General features: G+C 36.5%; 1 protein-coding gene across 2 annotated transcripts in view; it reads left to right on the forward strand.

The window, feature by feature from the left end:
• LOC23687412 (laccase-1) overlaps positions 1 to 26,275 on the forward strand; it is a 429,552-nt gene that overhangs the window by 358,925 nt on the left and 44,352 nt on the right. Inside the window, exons 5-9 of one of the 2 annotated variants that reach the window (XM_021842442.1) lie at positions 10,964 to 11,148; positions 17,843 to 18,038; positions 18,118 to 18,330; positions 18,396 to 18,626; positions 23,713 to 25,413. In XM_021842442.1, coding sequence (XP_021698134.1) covers positions 10,964 to 11,148; positions 17,843 to 18,038; positions 18,118 to 18,330; positions 18,396 to 18,626; positions 23,713 to 23,855 — 968 coding nt within the window. In that variant the 3' untranslated portion in view covers positions 23,856 to 25,413. Of the gene's footprint in view, positions 1 to 10,963; positions 11,149 to 17,842; positions 18,039 to 18,117; positions 18,331 to 18,395; positions 18,627 to 23,712; positions 25,414 to 26,275 lie in introns of those variants that run through there. The other variant, XM_021842441.1, reaches the window with a different exon arrangement.

Raw genomic sequence — 26,275 nt, forward strand, 5'->3', positions numbered from 1 at the left:
GGTTCCATCGCTCGCTCCCGCTGGAGCAAAAAAGGAAGGCTAAAAACCAAACACAACTAAAGACTAAATTGACATTTAGCTTGTCGAGTTTCCATATTTTTCTTAAAGAAGTTTGTGAAGACGTCAAATTTTTATACCAAAAACATATTTTCGAATTTCGGGTATTATTATACTAATCAGTATTACACTGTTCGACAAAAAAAAAATTTGGCTGGATCAAGGACGCGGTTATATGGGTCTTGAAGTGCAAGAAAAGTGTAGAAAGAGGCCGTTTTCAAATGATTTGCAGCACCCCCGGATTAGTTTTTGACAAAGTTTGAAAATTTTGCATTTTTCATCAAAAAAAGCGTATTAAGCAATATATCAATATATTTTCAAATTCAATTATTCAACCATTGAATTAGTCAAATCAATATTTTTTAGCCCTAGATCGCTTCAGGGAAACGTGCACCATTTCAGAAGAATATTGGCATCATTTTTATATATGAATTTGGAATGTTAACGATCATTAAACAAGCATATGAGGATGTGCGCCATATAAATACTACTTATTTTTCTATTCCACACATCTGGTTCATTATATAATAATTATTATAGGTTCAAGAAGACGCTTGATTAGGATTAAATTTTTTGCTCCACTTTATAAATCAATGAGCAATGCAATCCAGTAACATTTGATTTCAACAAGGATACGACTACGGAAAATTGATGTGTCTGTGATGTGATGTGATGTGAATATATGGGCTGGTTGGTCTAATAAACTCTCAGCAGAAATACAAAATTTATATAGGTTGGACTCTGACATGTAAGTGGTCTTACATGCGCTATTCGGTTTATCAGGAGACGATGCCTGTAAAAAAATGTGATACTTATCGTGAAAATTGTTTACTTATCGTGACATTCATTTTCCTCGGAATATCCCTAGGAAAATTACAGAATAACATAAAATAGCAACAAATAATTTAGTAATCATCATTATCATATTTTTTGCAAAAGCCGCTCAGGCAGGCATGAGCTCTTTTTGATTCAGTCTGTGCACAATACTAATCATTTGTGAAAATTGATTTAGTGGTAACATGCATGCCTTACTTGTAAGATGAAATAATTTCTGGTTAAACCATTTCCGATATTTTTTTTTATTTTTCGGTTCTAAATTTCACATGTTTTTTGGCAATTTTAATCAAACTTTCAGTTTTGAGATTTGGAACGAATTTCACAAATAATTGCGATATATTAAAAATGAGTAAAACACTTGTTTTTCTATGTCTTCTTGTTTAAAGAAAGAAAAATAGAAATTACGTGAAGTTTCGCAAAATTGTTTATCACAAATGTATGGATAAATTGTTTCTTCACTTAATTGAAAAGCATTTTTACTCGTTTCGAGGATATGGGAATGGGGGCTCATAAATGGACACGTTTGTCCTTGTATGGGAGACGAGTTTAAAATTAACCTTAATGGTCGACTTCTTTATGTTTCCAATATGCTTACAACTAAACTCATTTGAAGAAAACATCCCATTGAACAAGAAACTAACGCTCCATTTGAAAGTTTGATTAAAATTGCCGAAAAATATGTAAAATGTAGAACCAACAAAAAAATCGGAAATTTTTTAACCAGAAATTGTATCATCTTACAAGTAAGAAGTAGGCATGTTACCACTAAATCAGTTTTCACAAATGATAAGTATTAGCATAGCATAGCATAGCATAGACTGACTGTACATGTCAATGGTTGCTACTCCGTGATTGATCGGAACTGGTAAGAATTGCACTACGATCCAAATGAATAAGGGATGGGAGTTTCCGCTTACTCTCGAAGTGCAATTTTAGCAGATCTAATATTATTGATCAATAACGGCGCCGGCCAAGTCCTTACAGTCAGTTGGGATGGGGAAGGAATGTTAGGGTGTAATGATTGTTGCTTCTAGAGACCGAGAATACCTCTGCATCTCCACAATCACCACGGGAAGGGTGTTTATTAGTGAGGGAGGAAAAGATCTGGGAGTCACCTCTGGTCGGTGATGCGATCCATGGACAAGGGGGAAATATACGACTTGTATTTAAAGCTAGTTTTGTATTTTTGTCTCGAGAAGTTTTTGGAAAAATACGTCAACATCTATAATGTCGAACAATTCAAAAGACGTTTTTATTAATGACGAAAACTGAAAATTACATGTATATATTTTAACTTATATGAAACAGGAATAATGCCGACACTTGTAGTGACGAACCATACATAGTTTGTTTGAAAATTACATATGAGTATTACTGTGCATTTTGTCTCGATATGGTAGAAGTTTTAGAAAATACGTCAACATTCACAATGTCGAACAATTCAAAAGATTTTTTTTTAATAAATAATTTTTAATAATGTCAAAAAGAGAAAAATATATGTATATTCAAATTGTATAAGAAAAAAGCATAATGCCGACACATATAGTGACGAACCATACAAAGTTTGTTTTAATATTACATAAAAATCACGCTTTCAAGAAAATATGTGTTATCATAAGCATGAAACGAACTCACCAGTTGGTAATCCATTCTCGACTGAACACAAAACTGACACTGACAGCAAAACTTCTTGGCGTCCCGAAAATAAACCGTCTTGCTTGGGCCTTCCCAAATACGTACCCAGCAAGACGCTCCAAAACAGGTGAAAAAAAAAAAAATCTCCGGCGACGAAAACACGCGCGAATCCGTCAGCAAAATCAATCGGGCGACGCAAAACCGAACTGTCCTGCTTGGGCTTCACGAAGCACTACCCAGCAAGACGCTCCAAAACAGGGGGAAAAAAAATTCTCCGGCAACGATAACGCGCGAATCCGTCACCAAAATCAATCGGACGACGCAAAACCGAACTGTCCTGCTTGGGCTTCACAAAGCACTACCCAGCAAGACGCTCCAAAACAGGGAGAAAAAAATTCTCCGGCAACGAAAACGCGCGAATCCGTCGGCAAAATCAATCGGACGACGCCTCAGTTTTCACAAATGATAAGTATTGTGCATAAACTGAATCAAAAAGATCTCATGCCTGCCTGAGTGGCTGTCAAATGTTGTCACAAAAAATGTGGAAATGTTGATTACTGAATTATTAGTTGCTATTTTACGTTAGTCTGTAATTTCTAGGGATATTCTGATAACAAATGGACCTCACGATAGGTAATCTATTCTTAATGAGTACTTTTAAAAATCTTTGGAAATCGCAAATAACATTATTATGACATTTTTCACAGACTTCACCATCGGCTCCTGATAAACCGGCTAGCTCATGAAAGACCACTTACATGTCAGTGTCCAACCTAATTTTGTATTACTGCCAAGAGTTTATTAGACCAACCAGCCCATATAAACATAACAGACACATCAATTTTCCGTATTCGTATCCTTGTTGAAATCAAATGTTACTGGATTGCATTGCTCATTGATTTATAAAATGAAGCAAAAAAATAAATCCTAATCAAGCGTCTTCTTGAACCTATAATAATTATTATATAATGAACCAGATGTGTGGAATAGAAAAATAAGTAGTATTTATATGGTGCACATCCTCATATGCTTGTTTAATGATCGTTAACATTCCAAATTCATATATAAAAATGATGCCAATATTCTTCTGCAAATGGTACACGTTTCCCTGAAGTGATCTAGGGCTAAAAAATATTGATTTGACTAATTCAATGGTCGAATAATTGAATTTGAAAATATATTGATATTTTGCTTATTACGCTTTTTTTGATGAAAAATGCAAAATTTTCAAACTTTGTCAAAAATTAATCCAGGGGTGCTGCAAATCATTTGAAAACGGCCTCTTTCTACACTTTTCTGGCACTTCAAGACCCATATAACCGTGTCCCTGATCCAGCAAAAAAATTTTTTTTGTCGAACAGTGCTATACAAGAACCAATTTATTTTCGAAAGTTATATTTTTCTGTCCGTGTGAAAATCTCTAATAAATCATATATCTTGTACAAAACGGACTCATGCAAAACATATTTACTCAAAAAAGACATTTTTCACCGTCTCAAGTAAATGGCAACACAGACTGAACAATTTAATTCTTGGCGAATTTTTGGAGTCCATCTAAGAATAATCAGTATTCTGTGAAGGATCAATTCTACACTGTTACTTCAGGGCCTAACTGGCATGAGCGATTTCTCTTCATCGATCTTCCCTTTCGCTAACAACATCGCTAAATTAGATAAATCTGTAGTATTTTTGTAATGAAGCAAGATATAGTGATTGTTCATCCTACAGCACAAAAATATGTTACGAAAAGAGAAATCAATTTTCTGTAATAACGCAAAGAGAGCAACGATGAAGAGAAATCGATAAGTGCAGATAGGCCCTAATGAAAATACAATGCTAAATTGTCGAAAGCCGAAAAGATTTTGTCAAAAATTGCAAAAAATCTGCTGATAATTATAAGAAGTCTCAAAAAAATCTTCCAAGGATTTTACCAGTAGAACAACTAGTTATCTTAAAATAAATTCATTCAGGAATGATGAACAATGAACTCTTTCAAAAATCTTCAATGAGATCCTAAATATAATTTGTCTTGTCTTTTTTTCGAAGAATATTCAAATATTCTTGAAAGAGTCCTCAACAATATCTCCAGTTATCATCCCATGTTTTTTTTACTAATTCTTTCTTAAATATTTTTCAATCAAAACACCCCAATGCAAACAGTCAGGTGATCCCTTGTTCTGTCAGCTTTCCCCTGACGAGTTTTTCGAAGCTGAATAAACAATTACGCCAGAGAAATCATCAATTGAAATGAAGACATTTTGAGGCGTTTATTTCAGTGTGATTCGTATTTCCGAGAAAGTTATAAAATAAGAGGGGCATCGTTTTAAACTGTCAAGAATACGTATATTTCCCTATCAACTTCATTTTTTTCACAAACGAAGTGTTTTCGGCAAAACGCGCCAGTCTCTTTTCTTCGTGACTTGAAAGGAAATTTAACCTTTTCCTGGTTCCGGGTCATTTGGTCGAATGCCATTTGGCCGAATGCCGTTTCGCCGAAATTGAAAACAGTAATGAACTACAATAAGCATGAATTTGTAGTGAATTTCAATGAACAATTTATTCTTAAAGAAAGAAAAATCATCATTGATACAGCTCTTTAGCGTTTGTTCAAGAAACAGTCAATGCTGAAAAAGGAACATCCTAAATGTAAACACTTATTAATTTCTTTGCTAGCTGTAATAGCTGCCAGCATAGGTATCGGCATTGCGTTTGTAGTCAGCCTTAGACAGTTACTAAAACGGTTTACGACTTATTCGTCCTTCTGCAGAGTTCATTTCACACGTTGCAATTTTAATCTTGGAGACGAATGAAATCTTACCTGAGTTAACCCTTGTACTAAAAAAATGTGTTTTTAATAAGACTATGGACGTATTATAAGCCTTAATTCCAATAACTATGAAATATATTCAAATATGAAAGAATAGCCTATTGGCAGCAACCTTTGCTTGATGGGCTAAATGCTAAATGATTCGCACTTGATGAGCTAAATGCTGCTTCGATTTTTTGTTAGGAAAATTTGTCCTAAGCATCAAATTGCTCATTTCGATATATTCAAACACATCAAGAATTACCTTTCCTTGTCATGTTTAGCGACAGTTTTAAAACCCACTTTCTTGGAAGGAAGTTGTCAATTCAGAGATTCGCCCTTCTATTTGTGTGCCACAAATATTACTAAATATTAAATATTAAACATAATTGAATAATAAAAAGACAACCTTCTGAACGATTTTTTTTTCAATAAAGTGTCCAAGATGTAGTAATGAATACCATTAACGAAATTTTACTATCCAATGAAAATTGTAGGCATTCCTCCTAAAAAAGGATCGAAAACGGATCAATAGGTATAAACGAAATACTGAAAACTATAGTTTTCTAGCTTATGGTTTAGATAGTGTATTTTAGCAGCATAATTTGTATAAAATAAATGCAATAATTAAACACAGATGCTGTTGATGAAGTAACGTTGTTAACACTCAAAAGGCCAAGCTCTTTTAGGACACAAATTTGCAACTTCCAACATAAATCACGTAATTCTCAACCAATTCTGATGAAAGTTTCAGACAAGGTCTAGTTTTTATTTTAGTTTTGGTGGCATGGATGACAATCCTCGAATACCGGATGGATCCAGAATTATTTCAGATTCTATTGGGATATTTTAATAACAACTATGTTTTTTTTCCAATGGAACGTCTCTGAAACGTCATCATGAATTTTGGCCTACATTAGACGGATCACAACAGTCAAAAATATTGAATTTTTAAGTTTTCCAATGTGCCCCAGACTTTTCCGAAGTGCTCTGGGAGAACCTGTGAAAGGTGACAATTACAATGAGAAGACATGAGAAGACTTTCAATGTATTTAATAATTAATAAGCATCATTGGCCGATTCTGGAACTATTAGAATGCCCTCAGGAAACCTGTGACAGAGGACATTTTCGTTTCCACATCAAAACATGTCATACGCAAGCATGGGAAAATGGAAGCGATAGCTGAACCATAACACGAATAGTTTAGCGCGAAGGCGTCGAAACCGATTGTGAGAGTATCACTTGTATCTGAGAGGCACGAGTGAACGTATTTAGCAGCCATTCGCTGAATGCATAATACCTACTGACTGAGCGGAATGTATTGCCTCAGATCGCACATCAGCACTCAAACCCGAATGCCACTCGAACGGAATCAGAATGTAAACAATTATTCGGTATTGCATTCGGTTGTCTTCGGCTTTCAGAATCGGTAGCGACTCAATCAGTTGCCGTTTTTTGTTTCGTTTAGTGCTCACCGAAAAAACAGAATGGCCACTGGAAATTGAAGCATTCAGCTTGGTTAAAGAAACTGCAGTCTCGTTCTCGACTATGCGTGGAAGCTAGGGAAACTGAGTGTATCCCATACTTCATCATGCGACAGTTTTTTCTTCATTATTTTTCATGAAAATGCTTTGAAATTACTTGAAGTGGGTCATTGGACCGTCAACGAGCTACATTGGTCGTTTCTGGAACCACCGGGATGCCCCTGCTACAATTTCATTTTCTCATCAAAACATGTCATGCGACAGCTTTTCTGCATGATTTCTCATGAGAATGCTATCATAGGATCATTGGTGACATTCTCCATTCCTGGAACCATAAGGGTGCCCTCAGGGAACTTATGACAGAGGACATTCCCGTTTGTATAACAAAACATGTCATTGGCCGTTTCTGGAATCATAAGAGTGCCCTCAGGGGACCTGTTACAGAGGATATTTTCGTTTCCACATAAAAACATGTCTAACGACAGAATTTTTTTCATGATTTTTCTTGAGAAGACTTTTAATTATTTGAAAAGGATCATTAACCACATTGCCCGTTCCTGGAACTATTAGAGTGCCCCCAGGGAGTCTACACGGAGAAAAAAATACCTGAATTTTGAGTTGACTTTACTTGAAATTAAGTATACCGATTATAATTTCAACCCGAAATCTCTCGGTATTCTCTTTCTCCCACACAAATGTTATCTAAAATAGGACGAGGTGCATCTACTCAATGGGGATATTTTGGCCCAATAAGCCAAATTTGAGTAAATGCAACTTTTCTTATGTTTGGGTTAAAAGAACTCAATTTAAATCAACCCAAAATTGAGTATAGTTTTCTAATGGCATTAAAGGCAATCAACCTATTGGGGGCCTTGGAAATTTAAGTGATTGGGCTCAACTACGGAATCGCGTTGAAACAACCCAAACTTAAGTTGAATCCCATCTCCATGTATGACAAATGACATTTTTGTTTCCACATCAAAACGTGTCATGCGACAGTTTTTTCTTCATGATTTTTCATAAGCAGACTGTTGAATTAATTGAAAAGGAACATAGGCCGCGTTGGCCATTTCTGGAATTTTAAGGGTGCGCTCACAGAACATGGACAGGGACATAGGGGTGGTCCATTAATTACGTAAGACAATTTTCATGATTTATCAACCCCCCCTCCCCCCATGATAAGATTTTTTGAACAAAAATCAAAAATAAATTGTATAGCGCGTAAGAAATCTCAAACCCCCCTTCCCCCCACAACCCCTTACGTAATTAATGGACAGCCCCATAAAGTTACGTTGTTAATAAGTAATAAGGTGATTGGAACAGGGGTCAGGAGTGTCCCCTAAATGGTAAATATTTTTACACCTTTGGATCGTCTCGTTCTCTCGTGGATAAATGGGATAAAACATCTAACATAACTACATAAGGGTTTATGGGGGGAGTGGGGGTTTGAGATTTCTTACGCGCCATACAATTTATTTTTGATTTGCATACAAAAAATCTTACCTTGGGGGAGGGGGGGTTGAAAAACCCAGAAAATTGTCTTACGTAATTAATGGACCGCCCCTAAATGGAGATGCATGGTAGATTGCTGAAGAGAAACTGTTCAACATCGAATATCGAAGTGCTTCCAAGGCTTGGTGGAAATGTTCCCAGAAAAAGGTTACAGAAATTCAAGTTTTTCTTTGTAGACCAAGCATTCGCTCGAAAATTTAAGAATTTGTCCGCAAAACAGATATCAAACAGAAATTCAGCAAACCTTGATTTCCGATTCGAATTGAATTTGAATTACTTTTTCTCTAGGGGACTTATTTGCCGTTGGCAGATTCATCCCCAAATCAGATATTTAAGGTGAAGATGAATCGAAGCCAAACTTCAAATTTTCAAGAGCACGGATCTAGAGAACCGAACACCCATTTGAGCTGAAAACTTAATCGATTTATCACCTTCAGCTAGTGATCAATCGATTAAGTTTTCAGCTTGAACGGATGTTCGGTTCTCCAGATTCGTGCTCTTGAAAATTTCAGGTTTGGCTTCGATTCATCTTCACCTTAAGAGGCAAGATCATTTTAAATCTTTCAAGAGACATTTTCACGTTCAAAATCAACAAATACAAAATGACAATGTGTTCATTGTTTTTTTTTTTTTGTTGTCTAACCGAAAAACAGTGAATATATTTCCATCAAATGAATTTCAGCTTCGGGCAGCAAACTGCTCTAGAAGTTCCGATAATGGAATGGATTTTTATTCGTTAAACAGTTTCGATAACTTAAAATAAATTCAACAAGAATAAGTAAACAAATTCTAATTGATCATCAAATTTCGTACAAAACAATAAACAATACTGACGATGATTTGATTTCAAAGAGCATACTAAGCCTCATTAGTAAGTTCCTCTTGCAGTATGAGTTGAAGTTTCAATTACGAATGTTTTTATTGAATTTAATTTGGAAGAATCGTACAAGCAAACAACAAGTAGTGTATTCATCTACTTATAGAAACTTGATGAATTGATATTTGAGCAGTACAAATACAATTAAATTTTCCCTACCAAACGACCACATGTTGCATTGAACGGTAGAATGCTTAGGGTCAAACATTTCATGGTCGTTTCCAAAATTGTATGCTGTCAAACAATGAATAGAATTCCATCAGCTAGTTCCATGCAAAATAAAAACCTCCTCCCCATTTTAGAACCGTGAACCAATCTCAAACAATACACACCGGTACCGATGAATCTTGAAACAAAACATGCACTGAGTGCACCCCATTCTAATCAATACGGAGCTTCCCGACCAGAATTAAATAACAAGATTGTGAAATGTGTTACTTTCCAATGCAGCATAATAGAATTTTAAATATAATGTTATCAAGATGTTATTGTTCTTGAGACACATTCTGTAATAATTTTGTTATAATTATAATAGAACTTATTATAATTTTGTTTTATTCGGTGCAAATTTTGTTGGAACGTTTTTTTTTATCTTTATTAACGAGATTTTTTGAACTTAGGCTAGTTAATCTCGGGACCAACGGCTTTACTTCCCTTTCGAAGGTTGTCGTCACTATAGATTTTAACGTCATAAGTGACTATCTCGAAGATGGGATTCGATCCCAGGTTTGAGAGGCGTGTGTTCTAATCACTACAACAGGTCCGTCCGCTTGTTGGAACTTTTGTTATTTTAACTTCTAACGGCACATGTTTTATATCAACTGGTGATATAAAACAAATCATATCAGCAGAACAAATTCTATTGTAAACTTGTTTCTTCCGCCTGATCGGGCTTCCATCACCAAAAGGGGCGGCCAGCAATCGAACCGGCAGACTAATGAAAAGCGTGCGGTGCGGACACCACCCATCGATCGAATCCTGGCTCAGAAGCGACACACAGCAGCATTGTTAGACTTTTGCCTCGGGTTCTATTTCGCGAGCATGTAAGAAGCTTTTTTTTTTGTTACCAGAGTGCAACATGTTGCTGGTAGCATGACATGCTACCACCACCATTGCCTACTGTTGGGCGGTAAATTAAAAATTGTACAGGTGCAAATTTGTAGTTTTCGATTAACACTTGTTTCCATTAATGTAGAGCACTATGCCTTTAGTGGTTCGGAGTGTAGTTTTTGAGCCTTGGGCGATCACGATAACTCTATGCATGCATACAGCAGCTAGAAAGAGTGCAGAGTTGGAGTGGTTTCTTCTAATTAGAAGCACGCAAACCGAAATTGAACCTTTCAAATTGAACTTTTATTTATTGCAGCCAGAGCGATGAGGCAGGGCCAGCGATTGATTGCTTTTCGATTCAAGTTTTTGTGTAATAATGGAAACAATGACGATTTATCAAAAGCAATCATTATGAAGAGTTTGCAACTATTTGAAATTGAAGAGGTGGCAGTTCTGCACGCAAATAAGGGTTGTATCGAAATGTAATTGACAACATTCAAGATGTTTGTTCTCCAATCTCAATGAAGGTTTTTGCATCAATATTTCTGACAAATCTTCAGTAATAATCAAAATTTAAAATAGGGTACTAAGTTTCATTATATTAGTTGAAATAATTATCTACAACTTCTCGATACAGTCCATTTGTATTAAAATGTAACAAAATCATATCCAAACCGTTTGTTTTTCTAATCTTATTTTTGCAGGCGAACGATACGACTTTGTCATCAGTGCCGACCAGCAAGTGGGTGCCTACTGGATCCAGCTTCGAGGTCTCGGCGAGTGCGGTATCAAACGGGCCCAGCAGTTGGCCATCCTCCGATATGCCCGCGGTCCATACCAGCCAGCCTCTCCGCCACCAACTTACGACGTCGGTTTGCCCCAGGGAGTGGTAAGTAGCGCCGTTGTTACCTCACATTTTTTGCTACGCACCTTTCAAAGCCATCCTCATCAAGCACCAACCGTCATCCCTCATCATCATCATCATCGCCATACATAAATCCATCCACGCCAGCTCATTTGTATATACTGTGACAAAATCTTGTACAAAGCGTTACTCCACTTCACGACTTTCCTCTTTCTATGCAAATCAAAGCAAAGCTCTGTTTTATCAACACGATTGTGATTTTGTGCATATTGTTTCAACCCACCTCTACTCAAAGTGTGAACATTTCGTTTGAATTTCCATTCTTCCACAAAACAAATGTGTATATAAATTATCTTCCTTCTCTACGATGTCGATATCCGCAATAATTTATTCTCAAATGTACATATTTATTTCCACTCAATTTTTGCCAAGTGCCTTCCAATCTCTTTGTAAGCTAGTTATACCGATTTTTTCCGCTATCGCACATAAATTTTGTAAAAAAGAAAGAACTGCAAATCCACCCACACACAAACACCCTAATCCTAGCCACCATCTCTTCGGGGCCGAAATCGGTGATGAAATGGGAAAATCCACAAATTCGCCATCCGTTGCATAAATTGTATATCCAAATACCAGTCACAAACCGTTCGCTACCGCGCAGTGATAGGACAAGCTTTCAACAAGTCCGGAAATTGTTCCGAAAGCACTCCAGTTTGTTCCGTGGCGAAGGCCGAAGAATAAAAAAATGGGTACAGAAAAACACATCAGGAAACCAATTCGTTTTCGGTTCGAGCAGAGGATAAGTTGTTTCCTACGAGGCAGTGGTTCTCAATCTGTTGCGCATTGGGAAATGAATGACAGAAGTTTAACAAAACGTCGAAAGGACGGAATGTCGAAATACAAAAGGTCGAAGGAGCAAAAGGTCGTAGTAACAAAAGGTCAAAGGAACAAAACAGAGATAACAAAAGGTCGCTACTCTTTTTTCAAAACATGAAGATATTTTTGTCACTTTTTGTCGTTGGATCTTTTGATCCTAAACCAAAAAAAATTTCGCATTTCTGTAATTATTAATTTCTTTACAACGATTTTTCTTATGAATACTAAAGCATTTCCAGCTCGAAACGCATTTCTGTAATTATTCATTTCTTTACGATTCGATTGTTTTGCTTCTGTTGGCACTCTGGGATATTGAACTTGTCTCTTTTAATAAAAGCAATGCAAACATAAAGCTCAGTGGTGTTTTACGACACGGGAAACAATAAAATTAACAATAACAATCTGTTTTGCTATTGCACGCTGCAAAAGATTTGAAATTTCTAAATTTATGTTCAAAATTTTAAACAACTTTTCGGAACCTTTCAATGAAACTTACAGTACTTGAACAATATATGTATAGAGCTAAGGTTACTCAAAATTTCAAACATTTCACACTAAAGGCAAATGTTATAGCTATCTGCAAGTGTTACAATTTTATCGTGAACAACCTTTATTGCCAACAGTCGAAATTATCTGGCCAGTCTGGTCACTACGCGCTTTTGGCTGTACAAATCTTTCATGTTACAAAGGTACGTATGTCAATGTTCAGATCGTTCGCGTAGCCAATCTAATCATCTAGATCTCAAACAAGTTGTGAGAGTTTGACAGTTTAATGAATATCACTCCTAATATCACTTTCTACTTTCAATCATCGATAACAAGCTTAAAATTCCATCACACCGACGAAGTTTTTAATAAGTTTCAAATAAACTGGAGCGTTGCTACGAAATCTTAAAGTATTTTTGCACACCGTCCATCTTGGCTTTGAACAGTCTTATTAGATTCCCAAGAAAGCTAAGCCCATTCGCTAGAAAGGGTTTTGCGGGGCGTGGGATGTAACATCCGATAAACGACATTCGAAAGATCGAGTCAATTTTTGTGCTACGCGGGTTATAAACTCACTGTTAGCCTAACATTTGAAAAATTTCAAGGTATATTCTTGGCAACTTTCATATGAAGTTTGATCAAGAATTACTCTTAAGATCTCGCATTAGTTGCAAGATTCCTAGCTGGAATCTTAACGTAAATTTATTCGAATTGCTAGGATCGCTTGTGGAATTCGATGGAATCATTAGCAGATTCCTGGCCAAAAACTAGAGTCGTTACGTAAAAAGCCTTTTTTTACAATTCGTACGAAGTTATTTGTCAAGTGATGAAATTTTTTATCTTGTGTGAAATGTGCTACGCTATATGTTTAAGTATTACCCGTAGTGCTATTGCCGGCTTTCGAGCATCACACGTCTTTATAGATAACTTCGGATTTAGAAAAACCTCACATTTTTTCTCAAGATTTTTTTAGTTTCTCGCAGATATTTCGCATTTCTTGAGAGCGTCACATACGCTTTTGTATGCAGTAGCTATGCAGATTTGCCTGTTCTTTTCATCGAACAAATCGTTCCTTGGCTTCCGTTTCACGCACTTGACTGTTTTCTCTCATGCATTGCATTGTTATAACCGTAATTAATCAATCAACGAGAATTGTAACAAAAACTTATCCAAGTGAAACTGTCGTCAACTTTCTGTTTGTAACACTTAGGTTTAAAATCGAAGAAATCAATCAACTTTGGAATGGGGTATATGCCTAAATCATCACAACCCAAGTTACGATTTGATGTTGTACAAACGCTTCTATTACTAATTCATTTTCCTTCAGCCTTCGTTTGCCACAACATTCGATTGTTCAGCTCCTAAACATGTAATTCAAATTTTATTGGCCTCAAGCTTATTTAAAGCTTCTCTAAAAGCTAGATACAGGCTCAATAAACGCTAATACCGAACCCTGTTCAATAACAACGATACTATTTTTAGAGCAGATAGCAATCATGTAAAGCTTAAAGATCGCTTGTTTATCTTCAATTCAACAATAGGCCTTTTCATGTGAAAAGTTCGTCTAAGCATTTGTTCATTGTCCGTTTTATTGGCGAATAAATTCTTGTGCACATTTTTAGCGTGGGGGAATATAAACGTCAGTGTATATAGCAGTTTTATAGAACCACGTAGCTTACATTCAATGCACAAATTGGTAGGCAAAATCCTCAATATATTGGCGGAAGACCGATGCATACACGAGGCTGTCATTTCCCTAGAAGAACTTCCATAGAGCCTCACGATCAGCTGAATTGGAACGTCTCATGAAAAGGCCTATTGATCAAAAGATAACCAAAAAATTTACATGTGTCCAGCTCTGAGGATATTTAATGATCATTTTGCCCTCCAATATACTCACACTTAAATAATTTAGTCACATCAAAATATTGTCACACCATGTTTGCCATATATTGGATGGCGTTGTAGCTAACAAAGTCAACATGTAACGCTCACTGTTGGATTGTGCATTGAATGCAAGGTACGTGCTTTCGGTAGGTATTTTCTCCTCAAACGGTTAAATTGAACTTCGTGGTCGACCCATTTGAGTTTTGACAGTCGAGTAGTATTTTAAAACAAAGTTAACAGATGGTTAGTTATTCTCAAATTACCAGGAGCAAAGAATAACTTTTGAATTGTCAAGCTTAACCATGCTCCAGAGCAGGGTTATTTTTTGCCGGAGGAGAAATAACTATCGAACTGTCAAATTTTAACTAAAAATTAAACGATTCGGTGAAATGATTCACAGCCGTAAGCTGGAAGTAAAATCAAGCGTGTGCTAGAATAAGGGCGTAAGTCGCTCAGGATGCAAGATTGCATCGCCGTCTAGTATCCTGGAATAAGAAACTGCTAAAAAGTTTGCAACGTGTCACGTTTATTCACAGAATAGAAGATCGATGAAGAGAAATCGATCATGTGACCTACGCCCTTTTTCTAGAACAAGCTTGAAATGTGCAAATAATTACACTGAAATTATATTTACGCTGTTTTTTCGTGGTACCGCATAGAAGAAAACAGCGGTAACCATAAAAAACGACGTAACAAGCCTTGACAATTCAAAAACCAACTTAAAAAAAACCTAAATCAAAAAATATCGATACAAAATTCTACATTATGATTTGTATACTCTTGGAACGTCAAAAAACATGTGGTCTTTTTTACGTTGTTTTTTCTCATTAACGTGTTTTTTACGACGGTTTTTAAATTAAAGCGTTTTTTTAAAGTCGTTTTTAGAATTATCGCGGTTTTTTACGCGGGACATCGAGCGACGTAAAAAAAAATATTGATGTGTTATGAATAATAATCCGAGAATTGAACAGGGATTTACTGCTTCACGACCACTCGCCATACCATCTGAGATCACATGGCACGCATTCCTGGAACCACGATATTATCAAACTTGAATGAACCTCAAATTATCCTTCATGGGGTTTTATTTTATGCTCTAATCCTTGCCTCAAAATATTCTATCGGTGAAAATTTGAAATATTCGAGTTTTAATATTTCATATATAAAAGTCATAGGTGGACGTCTCATCAGATATAGTATTCGAATACCTTCCATGACTCTTAGCCTTGAAATTTATTTGAAAACTCTAAAACAATACAAATAAGATTAGAAGAAAATAAATCGAAAATTTTATTGCTTTTAACTGAGGACTCATGTAGCATATTGCATTACAAAGCCGAATAAATTTCGAAATTGTTTCTTTTTTAATTTTCAAAACTGAGCTGTCTCTATTTGTTAGTAGACGTACTCGTCTTTGTACCAATTAGCTAGAGAAAACTTCAGTTCTGACATGCTTTGTGTCATTGAGCTGCATTATGGTAATGTAATTTTTTTTTAAAAGTAACTGTTGCGGCTCACTAAGGAAGGCGGACATAATTGCTAACTATAACTGTAACTGTAACGATTTACATTACAAAGAATTAATACTACTCGGTTTTTGTGAACTATATGGTATGCCAAAGTGATACCGAAGTGCAGTAATACCGATGTTCGAATGTTCGAATCTACAAAATAAACAATTAAATAATTAGCCTTGGGACTGACAAATTGGAACCGTTAATTTCGTATCCAAGGCAGTTCCAAACAACGTTATATCAAAGCTTTTAGAAGCATATGGCCGAATTATTATCACCATCGCCATCTTTTAAAAAAACATGGTTGTAGCTTTTAAAAAAAACATTGTTTAAACTTAAATATTTAAACTCTAAAATTTAATTTCTTTATCGATAGAATATTTTGAGGCAAGGATTCTCTGAAAATCCTTATTTAATAAACTTTCAATGAATGCTTTTAAATATAGTTAAAATATCGTAAAAGTTATATATAGATGTACACTATTTTATTCAGATTGATATTCAGCATGGAGTTTGTCGCTGAATACGAGGACTGAATAAGCTTCATACGAGTGTGCGGCTTTCTTCCTGTGTCAGCTATATACACCTTCAATGAGCTAATATTCAGCAAATACGCTTGCTGTTCAGCCTTCATTGTTACTTGTACACTGTCTTATCAGAAATGTTGCAAACATAGACATACGTTAAAATGCACTACCATTCCATGAAATGCAAACTCACACATGAGTCTAACAAATACATGAATAAGTAAAAAAAAATGCAAACTCTACCAATGAGATTAAGAACCACTGCCGAAGAACGTAGGCTCCCCGCCGCCAAAATAGGAAACGAAGAAAAACAGAAAGGATCCGGTCCGAAAAATTTATTTTCACAATCATGTCACGGCGACGAACCAATGGGACAAAAGGAAAATTTTGTGTACCCGAATTGGAAATGCAAAACAGTTCTGAACCCTATGCCTTCCAGAGACAAAACATCCCAAAAAAGGAGCAGACATCGTTGTTGATTTTGAAGAAGGAAACCGAAACAAACAAAAGGCGACAACTGAACGAACACTGCGAAGAACTCGCTCTCCCCAAATTCAAGAACAGAACCCAGTGCCCGAAAGGTATGGGTAAGTGTGTTTAGTCAATTAATTGCGCCACTTATCGGCTGATGGTAATCGTTCGCGGCAGTACAAAAGGGTGGAATCGTGTTTTTGTCTACTTTTGAAACAGAGAGAGAGAGAGAGAGAGAGAGAGAGAGAGAGAGAGAGGAATACAAAAGGTGAAGGAATGAGCTATGCTAGAGATAGAGAAACGACCACGAAATGTAATTAAGATTTCAATAATGTGATGGTAGGCGATGAAAACCGGCGGGCGTAAAAGGTGAATTTCGTAAGGAAGCAACCAATTACAGCACATCACAAGGCACTTTTATCGATAACGGAGGGACGATTTATGGGTTAAGTTTGTCCCAGGAAATATGAAAGGAATAACAATTTGCTTTGAGGTAGCAATTCATCCGATTAGGGTGCTTTGAATTGATACTTCATATAGCTCTGAATGGGAATCCACCCAAAGAATTTGAAAATTTCAAAATCATTAGATATTTTAATTCGAACTATATTTTACGCCTTCAAACAAAAATACAAAATTTGTAAGAAGTTGGTAAAATAAAAGTAAGTAGTGTTCAAAACAGACGACTCATGCATTTCAAACAGTTATTGACTACAAGTTTGACATTATTGTTTTGTAATCCAATTCCATCGGTGAACTTACATATTTGACATACAATCTGACAACGACTAATTAGATAAACATCGCATCAGGCTTCTTCATCCAATTAACTCAATTTTGTAGCTAAATAAGTTTTTCCCTTTTGACTCGTCCAAAAAAATCGCGCCCCTATTCCCTGTCAAACCCAAACTCCCTTCCATGCGTAAATCGAAAAAACTCGAAACAAAAAAAAACTAGGTCCTCAACCCACTGGACGCCCAATGTAACGTCCAACGTGATGACGCTATCTGCGTGAGCCAACTGAAAAACGCCAAGGATATCGACCGTGCTCTGCTGCAGGAGAAACCAGATGTCAAAATCTTCCTGCCGTTCCGATTCTATCTTTACCGACCGGAGGAACTTTTCCAGCCGAACACCTACAATCGGTTCTTAGGTATGGCGCTTCAACCAAGTGGAAACTCAACATGGATAATCCACGTACATATCTGTAACCGATTCCCCTTTGCTTGCAGTTGCCCCCACCGGAGACCACGTAATCTCGTTGATTGACGAAATTTCGTATTTGTCTGCTCCGGCTCCGCTGCTGTCGCAGTACGACGATATCAACCCGGAACAGTTCTGCAATGGAGACAACCGGCCAGCGGATTGCGGCGCCAACTGCATGTGTACCCACAAAGTCGACATCCCACTGAATGCGATCGTTGAAGTCGTGCTAGTCGATGAAGGTGAGTTATACCAGCACGACGACCTAATTCCCTACTCTAATCTGAGTTCATCATGTTCTTTACAGTCCAACAACCGAATCTGAGCCATCCGTTCCATCTGCACGGTTACGCGTACAACGTGATCGGTATTGGACGTTCACCCGACTCCAACGTGAAGAAGATCAATCTGAAGCACGCGCTCGACCTTGATCGCCGTGGGTTGCTGCACCGACAGTACAACTTGCCCCCGCTGAAGGACACCATCGCCGTGCCCAACAATGGCTACGTGGTGCTGCGTTTCCGCGCCGACAATCCTGGTAAGTGAGACATTAGGTTATGAGTGTTTTTCCGCCGGAGTTCTGACTTCGGGAACAGAGAATTTTATTCATCTATGATATGTTTGGTCATTGGGAATCATGAGCGTAGCCAGAGAGAATTTTTGGAGTCCAACAGCAAATAGGTCTATTGCCAAAGATTCTACCAGAAATCATTGACAGTTTTCGTTAAGAGTCCACTACGGATCATGGGAAAACATCCACCAGAAATGAAATTTCCCTGATTTCTGCTAAGAATATTGTCAGCAGAACTATCCAAAATTAATCCATCCAAAAATCTTCGAAGCGTTCGTTAAGTTCAGAAATTTATCCACAATTTTCTCTAAATATTCTTATCATTCCGTCCTCAGCCTGCTTCTCGGCTTAGCGTTCTTATGAGCACTTCCTTTCTTTGCCAATGTTGCCATATCGCATTCGTATATCGTGTGTCAGGTACGATGATACTCTATGCCAAGGGCAGTCAAGGAAATGTCCATTACGAAAAGATCCTGGACCGACCGGAAATCGAACCCAAACACCTTTAGCATGGCTTTGCTTTTCTACAGATTTTAAAGGAAATATCTTCAGGCATTTACTTTTACAATTTTCCAGGAATTACTTTTTAGATTTCTGTAGACTTCCATATGTTTCTGGCATAACATCAAGTTTTTTTTTCGCGAACTCTTCTTCAAGTTCTTTCGATTTTCAAAAATATCTTCAGCTTTGCATTCAAAAGTGGGATATATTTTCGAGAAGTTTTTGGTGTTTCAATCGGATTTTTGGAATTAAAAACTATAGTCTTTTTTCTTCTCCAACGTTTCGATACGTATTGGATCTTCTTCAGGGATTCGAATACAATAGTTACAAGATTCTCTGAGCTATTCCAGAGATTAATCAATAAATTCTTCTATGAATTGAGATTTTTCAAAAAACTTGTCTTGGAAAAAATTTCCTCTAAAAAGAAGGAATTATTTTATGAATGCTTCCACATATTCTAACGATAATCTCATCGAAACAAAGGACATCTGAGAATTACATTGGTGGTTCCTCCTAGTATCTTTTTATAGGTATTACGGGAAATATCTTCAGGCATTTCCTCTCAAAATCGTCCAGGAAAAACTGTTAGAATTCCTGTTGAGATTATTTCTAGCACAACATCAAGATAGTTTCACGAACTCTTTTGTTTTTGAAAGATATCTTCAGTTCTTGCATTCGACTGTTGGATATATTTTCTAGAAGTTTTCGGTGTATCAGTCGCATTGTTCGGATCAAAAACTATACCGTCGTGCGGGGTGACATTGGGCCATAAGGATGACTTTGGGCCAAGATTTGTACAGCAAACTAAAAACAGAATAATGAAAATAATGTGGCGAGCTTCAAGAATACGTTCAAAATAGCCACTGGATGGCCATAGATTAGTTTTTTGACTCCAGCACTAGCCATGAGAAGCATCGAAAAGGGCGGTCAAAGTCACCCCCTAGGCCCAATGTCACCCCGCACGATGGTAGTCTTTTTTATTTTCCAACAATAGTTCCGAATTCCTGAATAAGATCCAAAACGGCTCGAAACGTTGGATAAGAAATAATACTATAGTTTCTATTCCCAAAAATTCGACTAAAACCCCTGAAACTTCTTATAAAATAAAGATACATAATACTTCCCTCTAGCAGTGATTTCCAACCAATGGACCACGGAATGACAACTTCTCATTGGGTTTACAGCTCGGTAGCTCGGTGACCCTTTCGGCTTTGACAATGAGGGTATATTTACTCAGCGCTCTATTTTTTGATTTTATCACGCTGCCATCCTGGTGGAACCCCTGCTGGATTTTCAACTTAATCCTTAGTGGATTCTTGCAAGAGATTAACAGATTGCACTCCTGACGGTCTTGTGGAAAGATACTAACTAGGTTCTTGGCAAGATCGTTGTAAAATAATGCCTAAAACCATTGAGTGATACTTTTATGAGCACCGTGCACCCCCGCTAATTTGAACGATATATATCGCAAAACATCGAGGTTCATTTTTAACTTTTGAACTTCTAGTTACCCTAAGCACAACGATAAAACGTATTTCTGGTTACCAAATTAACTGTTTTGTTTTAATTTTGCATCATGTTTCATGAGCTAAATTCAATCATTTTTAATTTGAACAATGCGCAAATTAGTGGGAGTCCAATTAAAAAATGCTAAGAATAAAAGCGGTCAAGGCCGGTAATAGAAATATGTCTAGTAATTTGCTAATTTCATTTCAGTCTCCTTGTAAGATTCTTTGTAGATTACTTGAAAGGTTTTCTGAGGATTTTTTTTTATTTTTATTTTAATTTCCATTATTGAAATGCAATTTTAATTTAATTACCGTAACTCGAACATTGATCAGCTTTTTGCCAATTTATTGAAAGATTGATTTAAAAATGCAAATGTTGCAAGCTTTATGTTTTCAAAATAAGTACTGGCACCCATCGCTCGTGACTATATAGTGTATTTTATGGGTAACATTGATCACCCATGTAAACATTGATCGATCATTTTAAATATGTAATTACTTACCAAAGTCTTGGCTCCTGAAGTCAAACACGAAGGCCAAACTCTTACAAATCGTTTACTTTTCTAGTTATTTTAAAATTACAAAAACACTTCGAACCGCAAAACACGCTTAAAGGCCTGCAATGTCCTGAGAAAATTTTGTATTCTTTATGGAAGTTCTTCAATTTTGCTATATTGAAAATGTTGACAACGTAACCGTTTTTGGTGATGCCCTTTTAAGTGAAGACCGCATTTGCCTTACTTATATTATCTGCAGAACTCATGTGAGACATGTATCCTTAGTAATGTAATTCATACTCATGGAAAGCTTAAGAATTAAAAGTGGAGATCCTGAAAAAAAAAATACGGATCGTTATTTTGAAGGGATTTCTATGAAATCTTCGAAGGAAATTTTGAATGAATCAGTATTCATGACATGATTCTAGAAATAGTTGTAGTGCATATTCCAAAGGAGTCCTAAAAGATTTCTGCTTGAAATTCAATGCAGTGTGCTTAGAGATATCTCTGAACGGACTGCTTGTGTTTTAAACAATTCAAGAAGAAATACCTAAAAGGCTAATCATGGAATACTTACTGACCTGAATGTGTTATTGCAGCAATGATATTTAGGTCACTCCCATGGTCTTTGGCGGAAAGGTTCTCAGTATTATTAATTCAACTCTTTTAAGATTATTTGACCAACTATTATGTTAGATAAATCCTACCCAAATCTCATAAACTGTGCATTGAAATTTCGAACGCTAATAAAGACCATTTTTAAGAAGTCGGGGATTCGTATAGAATTCCAAGGGAGTTGAGAACCACTGCTCTAGATGTATTTCCTAATTTTTATTTAAAATCAACCTTAGACTCAACAGCACAATCGGCATAAAACTCATTTAACAATTCCTTCTCTTCAAACTCATCCAAGATTTTTCTTCAGAATGTTCTCCTAAAATTCCTTTGATGTCCTTTCTAGCTAATATATGATAAAAAGAAACCAAAATGTATGCATGATGAATTTTGTTCAGAGGTTTCTCAACAATTCGCCTTGTTTTTGTTTCTCTTTAGGAAGTGTTGATATGATTCCTCAAAGGCTTCCTCATGAACTTAGGATTCTTCCATAAATTGTTGTATTTTTCTTAGTGACTATTATTTTCTAAAATTTCTAATTGTAGTTTTTTTATCGACTTTTTAAAACGTTCGTCAGGAAATCGTAACTGAATGTTTTAAGATTTACTTTACGTTTATCTTGCAAAAGTATCTTCAGACAATAATTTAAGAATATAATCAGTAATTTCTTTTCAGGCGTTACTACCAGTTTTTTATCTCAATTCATTCGAAAAGTTATACCAACACTTATTTAAATTTTGTTACAAATATGAATCAAATAATTTATTTACTATGAATATGGTATTTATATCCCTAGGAATTTCGTTGATACATTTTCCAGATTTTTCCAAGAATTCGTGCAGGAATTAATCTAAGGGTAATGTTTCAAGAAATTCCTCAAGAATTTCAACAAGTGCACAGTAAAAAAAGGACACAAAATGAATTTCAAGTGAATGATTTCGGTTCTCAAAAACCACAATAATTCATGGAAAACTCCGATCTTTTCAAACTTGCTTAGCTCTTCTAACGCAAGCATCGTAATTTACTCCAAAAGTATAATCTAAATTGCTAGATATGTTGTTGTTCTAGAGTTTTTCTGTACAAATTTTTGACAATTTCCCAACAAATCTTTTTATTGTTAGAATTTGCTTTGATTTTGGAAATTTTCCGATATAACTGGGGCGACTAACACATTAAGACTTTTTAGGACAGTGTTGTAAACATTCGACATTTCTCACGACATTTGGTTTGCTCCCATCAGCAGTATATTGATTTTCTACACTTATCAACTACCGTCAGCTCTCAAACACAGCACGAGAAGTAGAATGATCATCGTGAAACATAAAAACTGTGGAATAAATGTTGTCTGACACGATGACATTTTCAGATTTCAGAAATATCCGGTCATGTACGAACAACAGTAATAGTTAAATCCTGCTTATTATGTCCAATATAAGTGAGTGAAATCAACTCTGATTACGAAAAATGATAGATATAAAGATTCAAATAAAGCTCCTAGGGCCTCATGAGCGTACTTCAGCTTCCTAAGAAGCAAGAAAGTTCCGCTCAGAGCTTTATCCGATCTTTTGGTTACTTGTTTTATTTACACAGAACACTAACAAGTATGCCAGGAAGGATTTCTGGAGGCTTCTTAAATAAATTTTCAAATGTACATATCTATGGACGAATACCTTTGGTTTTTGGGCAATATTACTCGGAATCTGTGGAGGAGTTTCTAGAAAAGTTCTAGGAGAAGTTCTTGAAAGAATTCATGAAGGAATCTTCAGAGGAGTGTCAGCATAAATTTTAGAGTAATTTTGAAACTATTCCTGAAAGAATTACTGGAAGAGTTTATTCTAGAGATTTTCAGAGAATAAATAAGAATATTTTTGAGAAATCTAAAAAAAAAATCTACTGGCCTGCAACTGACCAAACATCCCCTTCATTTTTCAGGCTTCTGGCTGTTCCATTGTCACTTCCTGTTCCACATCGTGATAGGCATGAACCTCATCCTCCAGGTCGGTACGCTCCAGGATCTGCCACCGGTACCGCCGAACTTCCCGACCTGTGGCGATCACTTACCGCCAATTCAGTAAATCGTCCAACGACTAATCCGAATCTAGCTAAAATTGTGCTCGCGAGTCGTGGTAAAAAAAAACGCCCGCGACACACAGAGAACCTTTTCGACTATCGTTACTGCCTAGAAGACGACGACGACGAAGAAAACAAAACAGAGAAGTACACTAGTCGAAAAAGTCATATCTAGGAAAAATGTTAAGTATATCGATCAACCCCCCCCTCGATAGCGAAAGCAAGATGAAAACAGCGAAGAAATTCCGAATTCAAAACATAATCAATTTCGTTAAGAGAGAGAAAGATAGATGCGAGAAACTATTTTATTTTATATTTTTTTCTAAAGTACGATTCTTATTAGGGTTAGTCGAACGAAAGAGAGAGAGATACCGAGAATACTCCACAACCACAATTACCATACGAACATACCGACAGTGTTTTGTTTGGACTTTTATAGACAGAGATTTTTGTTTAATTTATAGTGTTTTGTTTTGTAAGTAAATTAATTTTTAGCTAGAAAATCGATGCTCGGAAGGAGAGCGCGCAGGATGCTATATCATAGGTACCATTACACACCTACACACGCACAGCTGAATCAAGTCTAAAACTCTTCTTTAGAGTTCTGTATCTCTTTAACTTGTTTCCCCTCGTTTTCCAAATTCCACCAAAACATAACGTTCAGTGTACAGAAAGAAACCCGTGTGACGCCATATTTATTTACCTGTAATGAATCTATCCTGTACTTGCTTCACTTCCCAGAGAACACAGAAAACTACTTTCACGATACTTTAAGATGAGATTTATGGTAAACTTGCGTGTAAATATTTATAATACTCAAACCAACTCATGTGGCTTGCAACTTGGAAACAATTCGGAAACGTGCACCATTTTATTTTGTTCCATTACTTTTTGCGCTTGAAAATTTCACCTTGAAGCCAAAATTTTTCCATTATTGCAACTCATTTTGCGCAAACATTTCACCAGAGTGTATTATGTACCATAAAAGCGCTGTAAATTATTCCATTCTCCATTTCAAAATGCACAAAAACCCGAGAAAATCGAGTTGTACAACCACGACTCATGATAGCACAACCTCATTCATCATGTTAGTAGGAAAAAATGAAATACGATCGAAACTTGCCTTCAAAGTTTGATGATTTGTGCTACTCTACATTTCAACACACTCCTTCACCAAATCAAAACGAACAAAATGGTGCTAGCGTTCCGCCACCCCTTTGTTTCTTCTTTGTGAGTTTCAACCATTTATCATGTAGCAGATTTTTTATCGTTTTTATTCTTTCTTCTTCAAAAGTTTTTGTTCAAGTGTTTTATTACCAACCTAGACCATCAATTCATAATTGTTTTATTTTTAAATAATTACTACACTGCCTTAAACGCGATAAGGAAATCCAACGTCTAAGGTCAACCACGGTTAGTAGACGACGGGAACGCGAGAAAGTCATCCAATTTATGAAACTGTAAATCGCGCTGCCATTTTTTCCGTACACCGTATTCTACTGCCCAGATAAATCTTTAGAAAAACGATTAAAGAGTGTATAAAAATTGTGTACATAAAAATAATTACTGCTTTTTACTTTCTTATCTGCACCCATTATCCTAATCACCCAACTTTCCCACCTCAAACCCCCGTTTTCCCACAAATGCACCCTGGTTCTAAAAGCGATTTTGAGAAAATTTCCCACCAACCAAATACCGCACACTGTTGTAAATACATTTCGTCCCTATTTTTGCATCCAGTAATGGGTGTACCTGTACATATACCAACATCCAGGGCAGGAAAAGAGCGAGCAAAATGCAAATTAAATGTAAATGAGAACGGTGAAGTTTTTGCTCGCTTTTTCCCACTTTTGCCCCTCGAAGGCTATCGGGCTGGCTAATGGCGATCTGATCTTTTGCCTTTTTTCCTCAACACCTCTTTGCTGTGAATAGAATCCTTCAGGGGGAATCGAAACACCCTCATGAACACTTCACCAGGTAAGTCACTTAAGCTCGGTTGTACATAAAAGTGAAATAGGAGCCTAGGAAAATGAAATCAATATTGCACAACCAGACCACCCTTCTTCTAGGTACACACGGGACGTCGCAAAAGGCTCCCCAATGATTACATAAAGCTAATGACGCAAAATTAATTAGTCGGATTAAAATTTACACCTTAACGCTTTTGGGCTTCCGCCCAGAAGGGAATACGAAAAGAAAGAAAACGCAGGTTCTGTTGCCATCCGAATTTAATGATCTCTTTAATCGTAAGGTCACCATGGGCGTAGTCAGGATTTCCATCTGGAGGGGAGGGGTCGAACGAGCTTTAAAGTTCATTCACGAATTTACGCAAAAACGATCATAACACACCCTTTTTGCATGAAACGGTCAAAGTAGACCGTTGCTGACGTTATTGTCAGCCGTCAGCAAGTATCCAAGGTAGACG

This window comes from Aedes aegypti, chromosome 2, assembly GCF_002204515.2.
Source record: "Aedes aegypti strain LVP_AGWG chromosome 2, AaegL5.0 Primary Assembly, whole genome shotgun sequence".
NCBI classification, from domain to species: Eukaryota; Metazoa; Arthropoda; class Insecta; order Diptera; family Culicidae; genus Aedes; species Aedes aegypti.